We start from the raw sequence: 18,392 nt of genomic DNA on the forward strand, positions 1-18,392 counted from the left end.
TGCTGAAATTTAGTGTTGCAGCAATATGATGAATGGCCAAATCAACAAAAAGAAACAACTGTGGTCTCTTATGAAACCGTTCAAAGATGCAGCGACATTCTCTGATCTGGACGAATAAAAGCTGACACACAAACGCTGGTGAATCTGCCCTTCTTCGTATCTGTCACTTTTTTTTTTTTTTAATTCAGTTTTATCGAGTGTTCCTGCTCACACTGAATTAGTATGCACATTATGGTCTATGTAAAACAGAGACATAGGTATACAGTATATGATATTTGGAATTATTTATTTTATGACCTGTATGGTACATTTCGGAAAACATTGTGGCACGGATGCAACATTATTCATATTAATTCGCATAACACGCCATTAGCAATGTGTCTGTTTGCAGAGAGAGTGTCGACCTTGTTGAGAGGTTTACTTACCTTGGCAGTGACATTCATGTCTCTGGCGACTCTTCCTATGAAGTCAGTAGATGGATTAGGAGAGCATTGGGGGTCATGAGGTCGCTGGAAAGGGGTGTGTGGCGCTCCCAATATTTATGCAAAAAGACGAAGGTCCAAGTCTTTAGAGTCCTGGTGTTTCCTGTCTTGCTAAATGGTTGCGAGACATGGACACTATCCAGTGTCCTGAGATGATGACTGGACTCCTTTAGTACTGTGTCTCTCTGGAAAATCCTTGGGTACCGTTGGTTTGACTTTGTGTTGAATGAACAGCTGCTCATGGAGTGCCAAATGGAGGCAAATTACCTGCATTGTGAGGGAGCATCAGTTATTGCACTACGGTCATGTGGCGTGTTTCCCCAGAGGGTGATCCAGCTCATAAGATCCTCATTGTTGGGGACCCGAGTGGCTGGGCCAGGCCAAGGGGTCGCCCACGTAACACCTGGCTGCAGCAGATAGAGGGTCATTTCTGGAGGGTGGGATTGGACCAAGTGTCTGCCTGGGGGGTTGCCAACCAGGATCCAGAGTTGTTTCATCGTGTAGTGGGTGTGGCAATGCACTGTACCAGTGCATGCTCCCCAACTTGACTTGACCCAGCCCTACAAAAAGTATTTAAACTTGATATTCTTTCTCAACAGTTCTAAGACCCATAATTTATTACATTTAGCCCTGGGTTCTGGTTTAACTATGAGTAAACCGACAAAAACATTTTTAAAATGTATCCAAGTCCATTAAAATCCTGCATAAAAAGCATCCTTCCATCCATTATCCAACCCGCTATATCCTAACTACAGGGGTCACGGGGGTCTGTGTGACGATGCGGGTTTGCTGCATGCTCCCGTCTTCTGTCCGGGAGCCCTTAACATGACGTCGTCGGTAATGTTACCGATGAGCTAAGCAGTGATGCAACAACATAGCGAGGGGATGGTGCAAAAGTGTCAAGTGCTTTTATTTAAAATCCAACAAAACAAAACCAATGTCCAAATTAAATAAATGCAGTGCTTCCAAAAAATTCCTCATTAAATAAATAATCCATTAAATAAAACGTGGAGGTAAAAATACCGTATTTTTCGCACCATAAGACGCATTTTTTTTTCCCCAAAAGAAGGTTGGAAATGTCTGTGCGTCTTATGGAGCGAATATTGCGTCACAGACCATGATGTGTATTACCTGACAAAAGTAGACATCCAGGGGTAGAGGGCGATAAAACTCACTGTTACGTTACAGGCATTCCCTCTGTGCTTGGAGGAATGTTAGACTCATTGACTCGGCATCTAATCCTTGCGTGTGCGTGAGTTGCGAAATGTAAACAAAAGCAAGATGGCATCTACATCTCATGAGGGAGCGAAGCGAGTGCAGAAAAAAAAAAAAGCAGAGATTGTTTTGCGCATTATCACTGAGTCGGACTCTGGACTCCACAGATTACCAGCCGCTGGACTACTTCAGGCTGTTCTTTCCTGAAGCTGCCTTTCAGCTACTGTCAAACGAGACAAACAGGTATGCAGAGCAATTTTTTGAATCGAGGGCTGTGCTTGCACAGCATTCTCATTTTTCAAACTGGAAACCCACAACAAAACATGAGATGAAGGGCTTTGTGGCATTACAAATATAGATGGGACTAGACTGGCGATATAAGTTCAGGGAGCATTGGTCCAAACGTGCTTTGTCCCCTGGTGGCTTTGGACAGGTTATGTCGCATGATGATAGGTACGTGATGCTGCAAAGTGATTGTGAGCAACTGAGCTTAATAAATTCTGACACTAGCGATGAGGAGTTCTTGGGGTTTCCATAAAACTAGAAGAGTGCTTGAAACTTAAAGTCTCTCCTTATTTGTTAATGACAGTGATGATGTTTCTTAATAACGCTGTTGAATTTACATGGTTGAAATATTATTCTGCTATATTTTATTAAACATATTAGTGCACCATTTGGTTCAGAATATTTTTTTTCTTGTTTTCATCCTCTAAACCTAGGTGCGTCTAATGGTCAGGTGCGTCTTATGGTGCAAAAAATACGGTAAATAGAAAAAAAAAACAATCCTTTAAAAATCGAGGTTAAAGCACAAAGCTGGAAGCAGTACTTTAAAAACAATTCAGAGCCCGGTGCTTCTTTTACCCTGGCATCTCTCCTGCTTCTCCCGTTTGGGCTCCGCAACAGGAAAGTTGCCCTCTCAGCAGCTGACCTTTTCTGCGCTCAACTGGTCAGGAGGCCTCCCGATCCCTGGCTTCGGTTGTGCACTCATCCCAGACTGAGACTTGGTTTCCTTTACGACCAGGACGCTCACATCAAGGACTTCACCCACCAAGCCTCCCGCTGCCTTCACGGCCTTACGCGGCCTGTCGTCCTTCAACTGGTCACTCCAGCTCCTTGCCACAATGCTCAGCAGGAGCGACCGCATCCTTCTGCCCCCCACCCGAGTGTTGGCCAAACACCCTTCTTGGGGCTCACCGTCCAGCTGCCTGCCTGTTAGCCTGCACGCACTCGCTCGTTCTCTCTCTCGCTCGCTCACACCGGTTCTCTCACCACCCTGCTTCATGCTCTCCAGCAACCTCCGTCTTTCTTTCTCTTTCCTTTTTCATTTTTCTCCCCTCTCCTAGCCAACTCACTCTTCTATATATCAAGAGGGCATGGCAGCTGTAGCAAATTAGCAGCCCCAGGAACAATCACGGATGCGGGCGGTCTCTCACCTGTGCACTTAGGTGAGAAACGCCCACACCGCGAATTGCCTTGAGAACCACTTCAGCCACCACACCCCTTTCCAAGCCGCGAGTGCGGTGATTATTTTAAAACGGGCCTTTGATGGGAGCTGGGGACCCACTATACCACAGTCTGCTGGAGCCAATCCCAGCCAACACAGGGCGTGAGACAGGAAACAAACCTCGGGCAGGGTGCCAGCCCACCGCAGCATAAAAAGCATTTCATACAAAATTTGCAAAAGATTTCAATTTAGTTGGTCCCATTTTAAATTATTTTGTACCTTCACAAACAGAAGCATTACAATGCCTTGCCCCCACTGATTATTCTCGTCAAAGCCATGCTGTTCTCCCAATACTGAGAAAAAATGCAGAACTGCAACCAGTTCATCTTTATTTGGTTTTCTTGCAGGAAACATTATAAAAAAAAAAAAAATCCTGGAAAGCAAAAGCAAGGTGAGGATACGTGATCTTCTCAGAAGTTCTCGGAAGACATTTAAAAGACCCGCGAGACAAAAGTGACTTGCCATGAAGCGTCTCACGGGGACCATAAACATGAGACTTGGTGCCAAGAGATTGTCCCAGGACCGTCTCGCGGGGACATGGAACATGAGATTCTTGCAAGACACGCCCTACTTACAAATGATGATATATAAGAGCACACCCATCAAAAAACACTCAGTGGTGTAACAGCACATACTACACACAGATCATGTGCTCTCAGCACATATAAAGCGTACAAGGACAATACGGAGAATAGAGACCCAAAGGCGTTGGAGAGAAAAAAAGGCAGATAGATTATGAAAGCAGTGGAATTCGAAAGTATTGTAGCGTCCCAGCCAGGTTGAGGGCTTTTTGGTTTTAAGTGACTGTTTGGTCCGACTGAGGGAGGGCGGTGTACAGCACGGAAGACTGATAGCGGGGTACTGATTGATGCGGTTAGGGGGTGTGTTGGAGAGGGTGCTAGAAAGTTGTGTTTGGGGTTAGGAAGTCAGCGATTGTTCAAGTAAAACTTTTGTGACACTATCATGTCAGTCGCTACAGTATCAAAAAAAAAAAAAAGATTGCATTACCGCAAACAAAAGGTGATTAATCATCAGAACCAGGTGTAATTCGAAAAAACAGCAGGACAAATCGAGGTTAGAAATAAAAGGCAAAGAGTAGACAACAAAGTCTTTTCGCATTCGCATCATTCAACGCACAAAACGTGGATTTACACAATAATGGACCATACACTATGAGAATCTGAGGTCCTGTTACAGTTAAAGCAACGATAAGTTAAAATTTCAAAGAATACACAATTCGGTCAGGTGTATATTGATGATCATGGAGAAGCGATGCAAATTTTAACAGGCAAAAAGAAAGGTATATATTCCGCGAATAACATTACACACCAAAGGAGATTGTGATATGTCATTCGTATTAAAATGTTTACAGTTTACCATTAGAATAGCTTTTGCTATGACAATCAATAAATCACAGGGACAAACATTAGAAGAAGTCGGATTATTTATTAGAGAAACAGAAACAATATTCACTCACGGGCAGTTATACGTTGCATTGTCACAATGTGTCTCCAAAAAATATTGTTTCTAATGAAGCTTTAAAGTAAAAGTGCAAATAATGAAATTGAAACAATTCCAAAGGAAAAAAAAAATGTTAAATTGTATATTTGATTAACTAAACACAGGGGTTGGCGAGCAAAGCCCCCTAGTTATAGAAAAACAAAATTTAAAGCAAAGGAATTTTTTCACTCTATAAAATATCACTCTGAATTACAATCTGGTAACAAACTACTTAAACCTGTGCTATAGGGGACATTCCAAATTACTCTATTACAGGAAATGCTATTATCGGTATACTTTAATGATTTAAGCACAGCTTTTTATACTTATTCACCATAGTGATTGTATTATACAGACTTCAGATTTAATTGGATTATTAGGCACTATTCTTAGTTGATTGAATTCATACCATTTAAATAGAATAAAACCTGCACAAGTCTGCATACAGTACTCAGGATTCTGTGGTAGGACCCATTTTTGCCTCTTAAGAATGGTGACATGCTGCGGTTGTCCCGATAAAAATATAAGAACTTCACTGGGCTTGGTAGACAACAATATCTAATACTACATATTACTATTAGATGTATTTTGAAAACATAGCAATTTTACATGGAGTTTACACTAACCTGCATATATCTATCAAATTGTATAATCTTTAACTATGTTATCTTAAAGGATGAAAGAAAACATCTTTAATCTCAGAAAAGGCAAAGAAAATTTAGTTTGAGGTAATTCTACAAACTGAAATTCAATATTGACAATTGGGATTTATGTGTAGGCTTGTCAAATTTTTTATTTACTACATTTAAATCAAAACATGGCAGCAGGACATTAAAAAGGTACACAAAATATGTGAACAGTTAAGTTTGTGAGAGTGCAACCAAACTAGGGTTGATGGAACACTTAACACTTGAAAGCCTTCCTTAACATTTAAAAAAAAAAAAAAAAAAGCTTTTTTTCATTCCATACAGATGAGAGTTAAAGATGTTAAGGTTTGTATTGGGTGTGACTAGTATGGACAGAATTAGAAATGACTACATTAGAGGGTCAGCTCAGTTTGGACGGTTGGGAGACAAAGTCAGAGTGGATTGGTTTGGACATGTGCAGAGGAGAGATGCTGGGTATATTGGGAAAAGAATGTTAAGGATGGAGCTGCTAGGTAACAGGAAAAGAGGAATGCGTAAGCAGGTTTATGGATGTGGTGAGAGGGGACATGCAGGTGGTGGGTGTAACTGGCACAATACAGAGAACAGGAATATATGGAAGAAGATGATATGCTGTAGTGCCCCCTAACGGGAGCACTGTATTTTGTTTTTGCATCATGTACTCTTGTGTTAGAGAAAGTATTGTAAAAACAATGATTTAAAGAATGGTAGAATTAAGGTGTTTTGTTACTTTTTTTTTTTTAATGAAAATTTATACTGAATAAAGAAGATGGCTCAGTTTAGGGGGAACGTATGGTTGCCAATATTTAAACCAACCAATTTCTTAATAGATCATTCCTTGCTTCAACCAAATTTTTTTTACTGAATGAAACCATGTATATTTTCCACCATATTGTAACATTAAAAATAACCTAATTAAATGCACAAAATTGTGTTTCATGTTTCTAAACAGTGAAAAATGTGTACATATATCAATGCTTTTAATAACCCAAGAGTCTGCAAATTTATATTTTCTTTATCTTTGAAACTTTAACCTGTAATTAATCAAGATGTTATAAATACATTTTTGAACTAAGAAGATACTTCAGTACCTTATTCTCATTGCAGAAGTGGACATATTTTTAAAAATAAAACGATTTTGCGGACCCCTTCCTTATTTAGGTTCGAAAGGGTTGAATCAGTTCTTTTGTATTAAACACCACTTTGCCACATTTTATGAAGGTGAAGCAGCAGCCTGACAAACACCTGAAAAGCATGGAAGCTCTTCAGCTTTCCTTCCCACAATTGAAAAATGTCCACATAAACAGGAAACTACAAAATGACCCCTTAGCAAGCAGAGGTGAATATCTGTCAATTACTTGACACCCCATCCAGTGCTAGTTAATGTCTTATGGCAGATGCTGTAAGGCTGTATATCAACAATAACAATCCTCACCTAGATTAAACTGGTATGATAATGTATGGATAACACACTTTCCGCTGGGTATTTCTTAATATGAACATAAGGAGGAGAAGGTTATATTAAAAACTGAAGCAGGGGCCAAATAAAAAGATCACTTAAGTGAAAACACCCCAAAACAAGAAAGAAGGCAGACTTTAAAGTTAAGTAACATAGTATATGGACTGGAGGAAAAGTCATCCAAAAGCAGTGAATTCAACTTACTAGTATGAATAGCTGTGTGTAAGAGGTTCAATCCACAGAGACTTTTTAAATACCAGAAAACATTCTATTATTACTATAACCACATTCTTTTAGTTATGACAGAATCAATGTAGGAATTGACCCTGAATGGACTGAATAACTATTATGAAAACTTAGAACCAACCAGAGGCATACATTGCCTGTATGAGAAAAGCATCTCAGGCAGGAAATTCATTTCAAATACTGTAAGCCAGTAAAAACAGCTTATCACACCAACAGTACCATGTACAGAACTCACTTAATATCGTAAAATGCAACCAGTTTAATATATTATAAAGCAAAGGTATGACAGCAACAACAATGCTTATTAAAATAAACGTTTAAGATGCATTTCACCTTATAAGTACAGTGGTAATACTGTACTGTATATTTAAACGCTTACTGAAATTCACCCATGAAAAAAAACATAGGACTCAATTTAAAACGGTATAAACTGCACCCAAATGCCACTTTAGGGAATCGGTCAATTAATGTTTAAACAGTCTGCACCAAGAGACCAAACATTTACTATTATTAGTTTGGTTTATTGCAGTTCACCCTTAATGATGCAATGACTTGCAACTGGCTTTATTTGTAAAAACAATGTACGCATTCAGTTTTCCTCCTAGAGCACGAGAAGAGTGGAAGTTAGGCTAGCTGACGAATCCAAACTGGCCCGGAAGAAAGCGTTTTCTTTGGGCAGGGCTTTCGGCCAGTGCCGCCGAGACAGGTCTTGCCCCCCGCAAACCTTAAGTAGACTGAGCAGATTTGAGCTCTGTATGCATCCAAACCCACATAGGTAACGCTCCAATTACAGCGTGCACACCGTGAATTCAAAATCAGCTAATTAGATACTTAACGATGAAAATGATGAATAAAGCATGCACCTATCCGTTTTGGCGGCAGAGTCCACACTTACATAAATAGGATTTAATGTAAAAATTAAAAGGATGAGAAAAGGCACATTGCAGTAGACTATTTTCAAGGCGATTCCCCATTGCGTATTTGAAATTACCATTACTAAGAAGTCGCGTCATTACAAGTACTAAGAAATAAATCACATCACCCCTGATGTTGAATAACTACGTATTTGAAACAAAAATAAAATCCCTTGAAAGAGTCGTACTCGCAACACTGAATGTGACAAATACAAAAAAGACAAGTCGCGTCGGTTGATATCTCGACCAGCACTGCGAAGTATAAGAGGACACAATTACGGCGCAGACCCACGCATCCGGAATAAACTACATCTATCCGTCTCCGGTTTGCAGGTGCTCCAAAAATGAAAGTTTTATTTTGCAGCATGCAACAGAAATGCACCCGCCTTGACACCACGCCTGCACAACATACTATTATCTACAAATTTAAAAATCACGCAAAACCATCAGGTTGTACTTCTTGCATCGTTGCCACTACGAAAAGGAACCATTCTTCCGACGGAAAGGTTTGACATCCTAACATAAATAAGCGCGCCTCTTCGAGTAAGAACATTCTGACAAATAAAAAGAAAATAAGCTACGAAGCCGCTAACAACACGTGGCAATAGCTTTAAGCCCGTCGACACAAGTATAGAGTACAACTTAGTTTTTCAGTTGCCTCAAATACAGCTTAGCATTTTACAAATACAACCTCTCCACTCATCCTACCTCTCCGTGACCGCCGCCATCTTGGATCAGTTCTGACCTTTGCCCCCCTCCCCGTGTTTCGCTTCTCGTCCGGACACGTCAGCCTCAAGTGATTGGTTGAATCGATTCTGTATCCACCCCAATATAAAGGACTAGTTGTGCCACGAGGCTACTCATACCTCAGAAAATATAGACAGATTATTCATTAATTAAGTCTTAATTTCGATAATGTTGTTTCCACAACCAACGTACAGAATCAAATCATTATTTAAATTACAGCCAGTCTATATTCGCTAAAAATACCGCGCCAAACACGTATAATAAAATATTTTAATCCACTGCACCTCAGGATGTGATGCATTTGTTGAATCTCAAAATTAGATTAGATTACGGGTAATCTTTGTGTTACAACAAGGAAATACAAACATTACGAGGTTAAACAACAACAAGAGGTTAAAAATATGTACAAACGCAGAGTTTTATGGAAACTGATCCGCATTGCGAGCCGGTCCTCCTTGAAGAACGCTATAGAAAAATAACCCAAAGTCCGATTTAGCGTAAACCGCACTACTTCGGGCTGTTCATAAGAAATGTAATGATCTACGTCATGAAGTAGAAGTATATAATAAACAAGAATAGTTGACTCAGATATTTGAAATATTAAATCTGCGCTTCAGTTTTAATGTTTAAAATTTAAATATCCTCGATTGTAATAGGTATATGTCATTTTTACCCTCTAATAGAGGTCCACTGAGGCTTGATCCCTAGTAAAAGGTAAAAACATAATCTTAATCACTGACCTTGACATAATTTAAAACAATACCCCGTACGCTTATGTTGGAAATTAGTCATTTTTAAACCTTCTGGGAGTGGCTCTTAGTGGGTTAGGGCTTCAATCAAAGGTAAAGAACGAACTATAAGAAATGTTATCATGTCTGTGTTCAGCACCATTGAACTAACATAAAACAACACTCCACGTGCCTCTATTACTGATCCTCATTGTTTTATGAAAGTGTGTAAATTTGACCCCACATATCCCATTGGGAAGAACCCATGGGGACAGTTAACGTGGCACAAAAAACCTATGACCTTATGATTATTTTTGCTGAAAATGCTTTTTGGTTTACTATAGATAGATACTTTATTAATCCCAAGGGGAAATTCACATACTCCAGCAGCAGCATACTGATACAAAAAACAATATTAAAGAGTAATAAAAATGCAGGTAAAAACAGACAATAACTTTGAATAATGTTAACATTTACCCCCCTCTATATCATTAGGGTGACATTTCCTGCACAAAATATGATCCAAACATGGCCCACAGAGAGTTTTTTGGGTCTATAGGACCACAGATAAGGGGGAAACCCCAAAAGATCAATATCTTGCATAATTAGACACACTGAACAACATATATGTTGGGGTTTTCTCATAGTCAGTCAACAGATGCCCAACCAAAAAAAATCTGGTTATTTCAAAGCATTCTTTAGTAATTCTTATAAGCACAGAAAGAACATAAATTTGAAAAATGAGAAGAAACCATTCACCCCATCAAGCTCAGTTCTTTAGATAATGCCATCCACATACTTAAAAGTTGCCAAGGTGCTTCCACTACATGTCTCAGTGGTGTATTGCATTTTCCCTTAATTTCTACTCAAGTATAAGGTTTACCCTTAAGATGAAAGAATTCTGCTGTATCAATGCCTTTGAGCATTTTGAATATCTGGAATTAGGTCCACACACATTCTTCTCTACTCAAGACTAAGCAGATTTAATCCTCTGAGTCTGTCAGAGTACAACATGTCCTTAAGTTCTGGAATGTGCTTGGTTGCTCTCCTCTACACATTTTTTAAGTGTTGCTATGTCTTTTTTGTTAATGTGATGATCACAACTGCACACAATACCCCAAGTGTGGTCTAACTAGTGCAGTATATAGTCTAAGCATCCCTCGATTTACAGTATATTCAACAGTTTTTACAATACAGGCAAACATTTTATTTGCCTTTTTATTGTTTCTGCACATTGATTAGGCAATGGAAATGTGTCAACAGAAACCCCTGAATCATTTTTTCCATACAGCACTTTTGGAGTATTTAACAAAAACAAAACAAAAAAAGTATGTGGCGGATAGTGAGAATGATACACAAAAAGCTAAGAACATCTTCCAAAGAAATACAAGCTGAACTCCAAGGTCAAGGTCCAAAAGTGTTTGATCACACCATCCCTCCTTTTTGAGTGACAATGGTCTTAATGAAGAAGACTCAGGAGGACTCCACTGCTGAAAGAAAAATATATAAAAGCCAGACTGGAATTTGCTAAAATGCATATTGACAAGCCACAAGCTTCTAGGACAATATCCTTTGGACATGAGACAAGACTGGCAAGTCACATTAATACTATGCCCACAGACAAAAAAAATGAATCTTTCCAAGAAAACAACAGTATACCTACTATGAAACACGGAGGACTATCGGTTATGTTTTGGAACCTCTATGCTGTGTCTGGCAAGGGGTGAATGGAGTCTGTGCAGGGAAAAATTAAATTTCGAGAAGTTAGTCTTTAGCAAAACATACTGCCCAGTGCCAGAAAGCTCTGTCTAAATCGCAGGTCATGGATCCTCCAACAGGATAATGACCCAAAATACGATGCTAAAATCATCCAAAAATGGCTAAGAATAAAACATGGGACTATTCTGAAGTGGTCTTATGTGAGCCCCAATTTGAATCCGATTAAACATCTATGGAAAGAATTCAAACAAGAAGTTTGGAGAAGGCACCTTAAAATCTGACTCAGCTGGAGTAGTTTGCTCAAGAAGAGTGCTCCAAACTACCTGTTGACAAGTCTTGTTGAGAGTTACAGGAATCATTTGTTTACAGTGACTGCCTCTAAAGATTGTGCAACAAAATATTAGGAATATTAGGTTAAGAGTCCCATCATTTGTGTCCATGCCATTTTCATTTGGGCTATAATTTAAAATATTCTGTTGAATCAAAACTCTAAAACAAAGTCCGATCTTTGTTCAATTCGGAATAAACCATTATGAGTGTCACATTACTATGGTCAGTTTCAAGCTATTTAAGAGACAATTGTGAATTCTTCCTTTTTTGTGGACAGGTAACAACAAATTTGTCCATGTTTACATGTGTATATACAGTGGTCTTCATGTCTGGAACAAAGACACATTTTTCCTTGATTTACCCCTCTGCTCCACAGTTTAAAATACAAATCAAGCAATTTAGATGTGATTAAAGTGCACATTGCATTTGCATACATTTAATATGCCTTTAATATACATTGCCATGTCTCAAACATTATGGTGCCCTGAAATCAGGGGAGCATGTACAAAAAGTGTTGTTTCTACATGGTGTGACAGAAAATGATGTAAATACTGTTAAATGAAAGGCTGCAATGTGCACTTTAATCACATCTAAATTGCTTGATTTGTATTTTAAGCTGTGGAGTAGAGGGGTAAATCAAGTAAAAATGTGTCTTTGTCCCAAACATTATAGAGGACACTTTATGTAATATTATCTTGTTAGCTAATTAATGCAACAGGAGCTCCATCTATCCCTGAACCCCTATAATCTGACTTCAGCCCATGATATCTGGAAGGTTCTTGGCAGAACTGGATGCAAAGCACAAACCAAATCAACTGTGCGGCATATTCATTTCCAACTTAGAGTCTCCTCTCATCGTAAGAACATGCAGATGTGGCAATAAAACACTTAAATCTCCACAAAAGGACTAATTAAAACAAATTGAAATCTAGAACTCTATCTTATTGATCACCCAAGAATTTACTTTTAAATATACTGTTTAACCTTTTAGCTTATAGATAAGGAAAGTATACCCTTATAGTTTCACTATTGTACTTTTTTTGGTCTGCTCCCGTTAGGGGTCGTCACAGCGGATCACCTTCTTCCATATCTTTCTGTCCTCTGCACATTTTTCTGTTACACCCATCACCTGCATGTCCTCTCTCACCACATCCATAAACTTTCTCTTAGGCCTTCCTCGTTTTCTCTTGCCTGGCAGCTCTATCCTTAGCATCCTTCTCCCAATATATCCAGCATCTCTCCTATGCACATGTCCAAACTAATGCCATCTCGCCTCTCTGACTTTGTCTCCCAACCATCCAACTTCAGCTGACCTTCCAATGTACTCATTTCTAATCCTATCCATCCTTGTCACACCCATTGCAAATCTTAGCATCTTTAACTCTGCTACCTCCTGCTCTGTATCCTGTTTTCTGGTCAGTGCCACCGTCTCCAACCCATATAACATAGCTGGTCTCACTGCTAGACCTTCCCTTTCATACCCGCTGATACCTGTCTGTCACAAATTACTCCTGAAACCTTCTCCACCCATTCCACCCTGCCTGCACTCTCTTTTTCACCTCTCTTCCACAATCCCCATTACTCTGTACTGTTGATCCCAAGTATTTAAACTCATTCACCTTCACCAACTCTACTCTTTGCATCCTCACAATTCCACTGACCTCCCTCTCATTTACACACATGTATTCTGTCTTGTTCCTACTGACCTTCATTCCTCTCCTCTCTAGAGCATATCTCCACCTCTCCAGGGTCTCCTCAACCTGCTCCCTACTATCGCTACAGATCACAATGTCATCAGCAAACATCATAGTCCATGGGGACTCCTGTCCAATCTCATCTGTCAACCTGTCCATCACCATTGCAAATAAGAAAGGGCTCAGAGGTGATCCCTGATGTAATCCCACCTCCACCTTGAATGCATCCGTCACTCCTACTGCAGACTTCACCACGGTCACACTTCCTCATACATATCCTGTACAACTCTTACATACTTCTCTGCCACTCCCAACTTCCTCATACAATACCACAACTCCTTTCGAGGCACCCTGTCATATGGTCTCCAGGTCCACAAAGACGCAATGCAACTCCTTCTAGCCTTCTCTATACTTCTCCATCAGCACCCTCGGAGCAAAATCTGTGGTGCTCTTTCTTGGCATGAAACCATACTTCTGTTCACTAATCATCACCTCACTTCTTAACCTAGCTTTCACTACTCTTTCCCATAACTTCATGCTGTGGCTCATCAATTTTATCCCCCTGTAGTTACTACAGTTCTGCACATCCCCTTTATTCTTAAATATCGGCACCAGTATATTTCTTCTCCACTCCTCAGGCATTCTCTCACTTTCCAAGATCCCCTTAAACAATCTTGTTAAAAACTCGACTGCCATCTTTCCTAAACACTTCCATGCTTCCACAGGTATGTCATCTGGACCAAAGGCTTTTCCATTCTTCATCCTCTTCATAGCTGTCCTTACTTCCTCCTTGCTAATCTGTTGCACTTACTAATTTACTATCTCCACAACATCCAGCTTCTTCTCTCTCTTGTTCTCTTCATTCATCAGCCTCTCAAAGTACTCTTTCCATCTGCTCAACACACTCTCCACGCTTGTGAGTACGTTTCCATCTTTATCCTTTATGACCCCAACCTGCTCCACATCTTTCCCAGTTTGGTCCCGCTGTTTAGCCAATCGGTACAGGTCCTTTTCTCTCTCCTTAGTGTCCAACCTATCATACAACTCATCATACACCTTTTCTTCACCTTGCGCCTTATCTCCTAGTACCCTTCTCTACTTTCTGCATCTCTCTGACTATCCCACTTCTTCTTTGCCATCCTCTTCTTCTGTATACTCTCCCTGCACTTCCTCATTCCACCACCAGGTTTCCTTTTCCTTCTTCCTCTGTCCAGATGTCATGCCAAGCACCCTTCTTGCTGTCTCCCTTACTACATCTGCTGTAGTTTCCCAACCGTCCGGTAATTCTTCACTACTACCCAGTGCCTGTCTCACCTCCCTACACTCAACCTTGCAGTCTTCCTTTTTCAACTTCCACTATTTGATCCTTGGTTCTGTCCTCAGTCTCTTCCTCTTCTTGATCTCCAAGGTCATCCTACAGACCACCATCCTATGCTGCTTAACTACACTTTCCCCTGCCACCACTTTGCAGTCTTCAATCTCCTTCAGATTGACTCTTCTGCATAGGATGTAATCTACCTGTGTACATCTTCCTCCACTCTTGTACATAACCCTATGTTCCTCCCTCTTCTTAAAATACGTATTCACCACAGCCATGTCCATCCTTTTGGCAAAATCCAATATCTTCTGACCTTCTTCATTCCTCTCTTTGACACCATATCTACCCATCACCTCCTCGTCTCCTCTGTTCTCTTCACCAACATGTCCATTGAAATCCGCTCCAATCATCACTTTCTGTCCCTTGGGTACACTGTTCATCACTTCATCCAACTCACTCCAAAAATCTTCTTTCTCATCCATTGCACACCCATCTTGCTGGGCAAATGCACTAACAACATTCATCATCACACCTCCAATTTCCAGCTTCATATAATCATTACTCTGTCTGACACTCTTTTCACCTCCAAAACACTCTTGACATACTGTTCCTTCAGAATAATAATAGTTTCACTATTCAATTAATCTATATCCTGGATCTGCTTAACTCAGTATTAAGGATTTGGGGAGCTGGATCCTATCTGAACATCTTAAGGCACCAGTCCACCTCCAAAGACACATACATACAGTGGTGTGAAAAACTATTTGCCCCCTTCCTGATTTCTTATTCTTTTGCATGTTTGTCACACAAAATGTTTCTGATCATCAAACACATTTAACCATTAATCAAATATAACACAAGTAAACACAAAATGCAGTTTGTAAATGGTGGTTTTAATTATTTAGGGAGAAAAAAAAAATCCAAACCTACATGGCCCTGTGTGAAAAAGTAATTGCCCCCTGAACCTAATAACTGGTTGGGCCACCCTTAGCAGCAATAACTGCAATCAAGCGTTTGCGATAACTTGCAATGAGTCTTTTACAGCGCTCTGGAGGAATTTTGGCCCACTCATCTTTGCAAAATTGTTGTAATTCAGCTTTATTTGAGGGTTTTCTAGCATGAACCACCTTTTTAAGGTCATGCCATAGCATCTCAATTGGATTCAGGTCAGGACTTTGACTAGGCCACTCCAAAGTCTTCATTTTGTTTTTCTTCAGCCATTCAGAGGTGGATTTGCTGGTGTGTTTTGGGTCATTGTCCTGTTGCAGCACCCAAGATCGCTTCAGCTTGAGTTGACGAACAGATGGCCGGACATTCTCCTTCAGGATTTTTTGGTAGACAGTAGAATTCATGGTTCCATCTATCACAGCAAGCCTTCCAGGTCCTGAAGCAGCAAAACAACCCCAGACCATCACACTACCACCACCATATTTTACTGTTGGTATGATGTTCTTTTTCTGAAATGCTGTGTTCCTTTTACGCCAGATGTAACGGGACATTTGCCTTCCAAAAAATTCAACTTTTGACTCATCAGTCCACAAGGTATTTTCCCAAAAGTCTTGGCAATCATTGAGATGTTTCTTAGCAAAATTGAGACGAGCCCTAATGTTCTTTTTGCTTAACAGTGGTTTGCGTCTTGGAAATCTGCCATGCAGGCCGTTTTTGCCCAGTCTCTTTCTTATGGTGGAGTCGTGAACACTGACCTTAATTGAGGCAAGTGAGGCCTGCAGTTCTTTAGACGTTGTCCTGGGGTCTTTTGTGACCTCTCGGATGAGTTGTCTCTGCGCTCTTGGGGTAATTTTGGTCGGCCGGCCACTCCTGGGAAGGTTCACCACTGTTCCATGTTTTTGCCATTTGTGGATAATGGCTCTCACCGTGGTTCGCTGGAGTCCCAAAGCTTTAGAAATGGCTTTATAACCTTTACCAGACTGATAGATCTCAATTACTTCTGTTCTCATTTGTTCCTGAATTTCTTTGGATCTTGGCATGATGTCTAGCTTTTGAGGTGCTTTTGGTCTACTTCTCTGTGTCAGGCAGCTCCTATTTAAGTGATTTCTTGATTGAAACAGGTGTGGCAGTAATCAGGCCTGGGGGTGGCTACGGAAATTGAACTCGGGTGTGATACACCACAGTTAGGTTATTTTTTAACAAGGGGGCAATTACTTTTTTACACAGGGCCATGTAGGTTTGGATTTTTTTTCTCCCTAAATAATAAAAACCATCATTTAAAAACTGCATTTTGTGTTTACTTGTGTTATATTTGACTAATGGTTAAATGTGTTTGATGATCAGAAACATTTTGTGTGACAAACATGCAAAAGAATAAGAAATCAGGAAGGGGGCAAATAGTTTTTCACACCACTGTATATGTGATACTTTAGAGTAACCAATCAGTGCAACATGCATTCTTTTTAGAGTGTTAGGAGGAATATGCAAGTACTGTAGGTGGAAGGAACACACACACACACACACACACATACACACAAAGGACATGGGCCTGAATGCCATCTCCTGGAGATGTAGGGTAGCAAAATAATGATAATGCCAAAACTCACCAATACCCTTACATGTTAGTAAAAATTACAGAGCAACTACTTTTGCTCTATATATACTGTACACATATACTGTATATAATGGCAAGCACTGACATTAAGGACTGTAGATTCTGCATGCAAGCCTTTTCTCCAGCAGCTTCTGTGAATGTCCTTGCGTGGCCCAGCCAGAGCCCAGACTTGAATCCAATTGAACATCTCTGGAGAGATCTTAAAATGGCTGTGCACCAACGCTTCCCATCCAACCTGATGGAGCTTGAGAGGTGCTGCAAAGAGGAATGGGCAAGGATAGGTGTGCCAAGCTTGTGGCATCATATTCAAAAAGACTTGAGGCTGTAATTGCTGCCAAAGGTGCATCGACAAAATATTGAGGAAAGGCTGTGAATACTTATGTACATGTGATTTCTCAGTTTTTTTATTTTTAATAAATTTGCAAAAATCTCAAGTAAACATTTTTCACATTGTCATTATGGGGTGTTGTGTGCAGAATTCTGAGGAAAAAAATTAATTTAATCCATTTTGGAATAAGGCTGTAACATAACAAAAGGTGGAAAAAGTGATGCGCTGTGAATACTTTCCGGATGCTCTGTATATATATATATATATATAATTAATTATATATATATATATAAATGAAATTTTTTTTTTTTTAATATGGTAATGTACCAACTTGACATTTGCACAGCATCTACAAGCCAGTGGTCCCAGATGTCAGACTGGGGCGACGGTTCATCTGTCAGCAGGACAACGACCCTAAGCACACAGCCAAGATATCAAAGGAGTGGCTTCAAGACAACTCTGTGAATGTCCTTGAGTGGCCCAGCCAGAGCCCAGACTTGAATCCGATTGAACATCTCTGGAGAGATCTTAAAATGGCTGTGCACCGACGCTTCCCATCCAACCTGATGGACCTTGAGAGGTGCTGCAAAGAGGCATGGTCAAAACTGGCCAAGGATAGGTGTGCCAAGCTTGTGGCATCATATCAAAAAGACTTGATGCACCTTTGGCAGCAATTACAGCCTCAACAAAGTATTGGGCAAAGGCTGTGAATACTTATGTACATGTGATTTCTCATTTTTTTTATTTTTAATAAATTTGCAAAAACCTCAAGTAAACTTTTTTCACATTGTCATTATGGGGTGTTGTGTGTAGAATTCTGAGGAAAAAAAAGAATTTAATCCATTTTGGAATAAGGCTGTAACATAACAAAACGGGGAAAAAGTGATGCGCTGTGAATACTTTCCGGATGCACTTTATATATAAATAAATAATTATATATATATATATATATATATATATATATATATATATATATATAT

The 18,392-nt window shown here is 39.9% G+C and overlaps 2 protein-coding genes across 2 annotated transcripts in view; one reads left to right on the top strand and one right to left on the bottom strand.

Annotated features, from left to right (window-relative positions):
• The window catches only part of LOC114658053 (bcl2-associated agonist of cell death-like), a 695,521-nt gene that overhangs the window by 584,948 nt on the left and 92,181 nt on the right, over positions 1 to 18,392 (top strand). The gene's annotated exons all lie outside the window — the stretch shown is intronic.
• The window catches only part of LOC114658016 (neutral alpha-glucosidase AB-like), a 204,196-nt gene that overhangs the window by 150,350 nt on the left and 35,454 nt on the right, over positions 1 to 18,392 (bottom strand). The window contains exon 1 of the mRNA XM_028810054.2: positions 8,694 to 8,777. Coding sequence (XP_028665887.1) covers positions 8,694 to 8,713 — 20 coding nt within the window. The 5' untranslated portion in view covers positions 8,714 to 8,777. Of the gene's footprint in view, positions 1 to 8,693 lie in introns of the transcript that reaches the window.

The sequence above is a fragment of the Erpetoichthys calabaricus genome, chromosome 1, assembly GCF_900747795.2.
Source record: "Erpetoichthys calabaricus chromosome 1, fErpCal1.3, whole genome shotgun sequence".
NCBI classification, from domain to species: domain Eukaryota; kingdom Metazoa; phylum Chordata; class Cladistia; order Polypteriformes; family Polypteridae; genus Erpetoichthys; species Erpetoichthys calabaricus.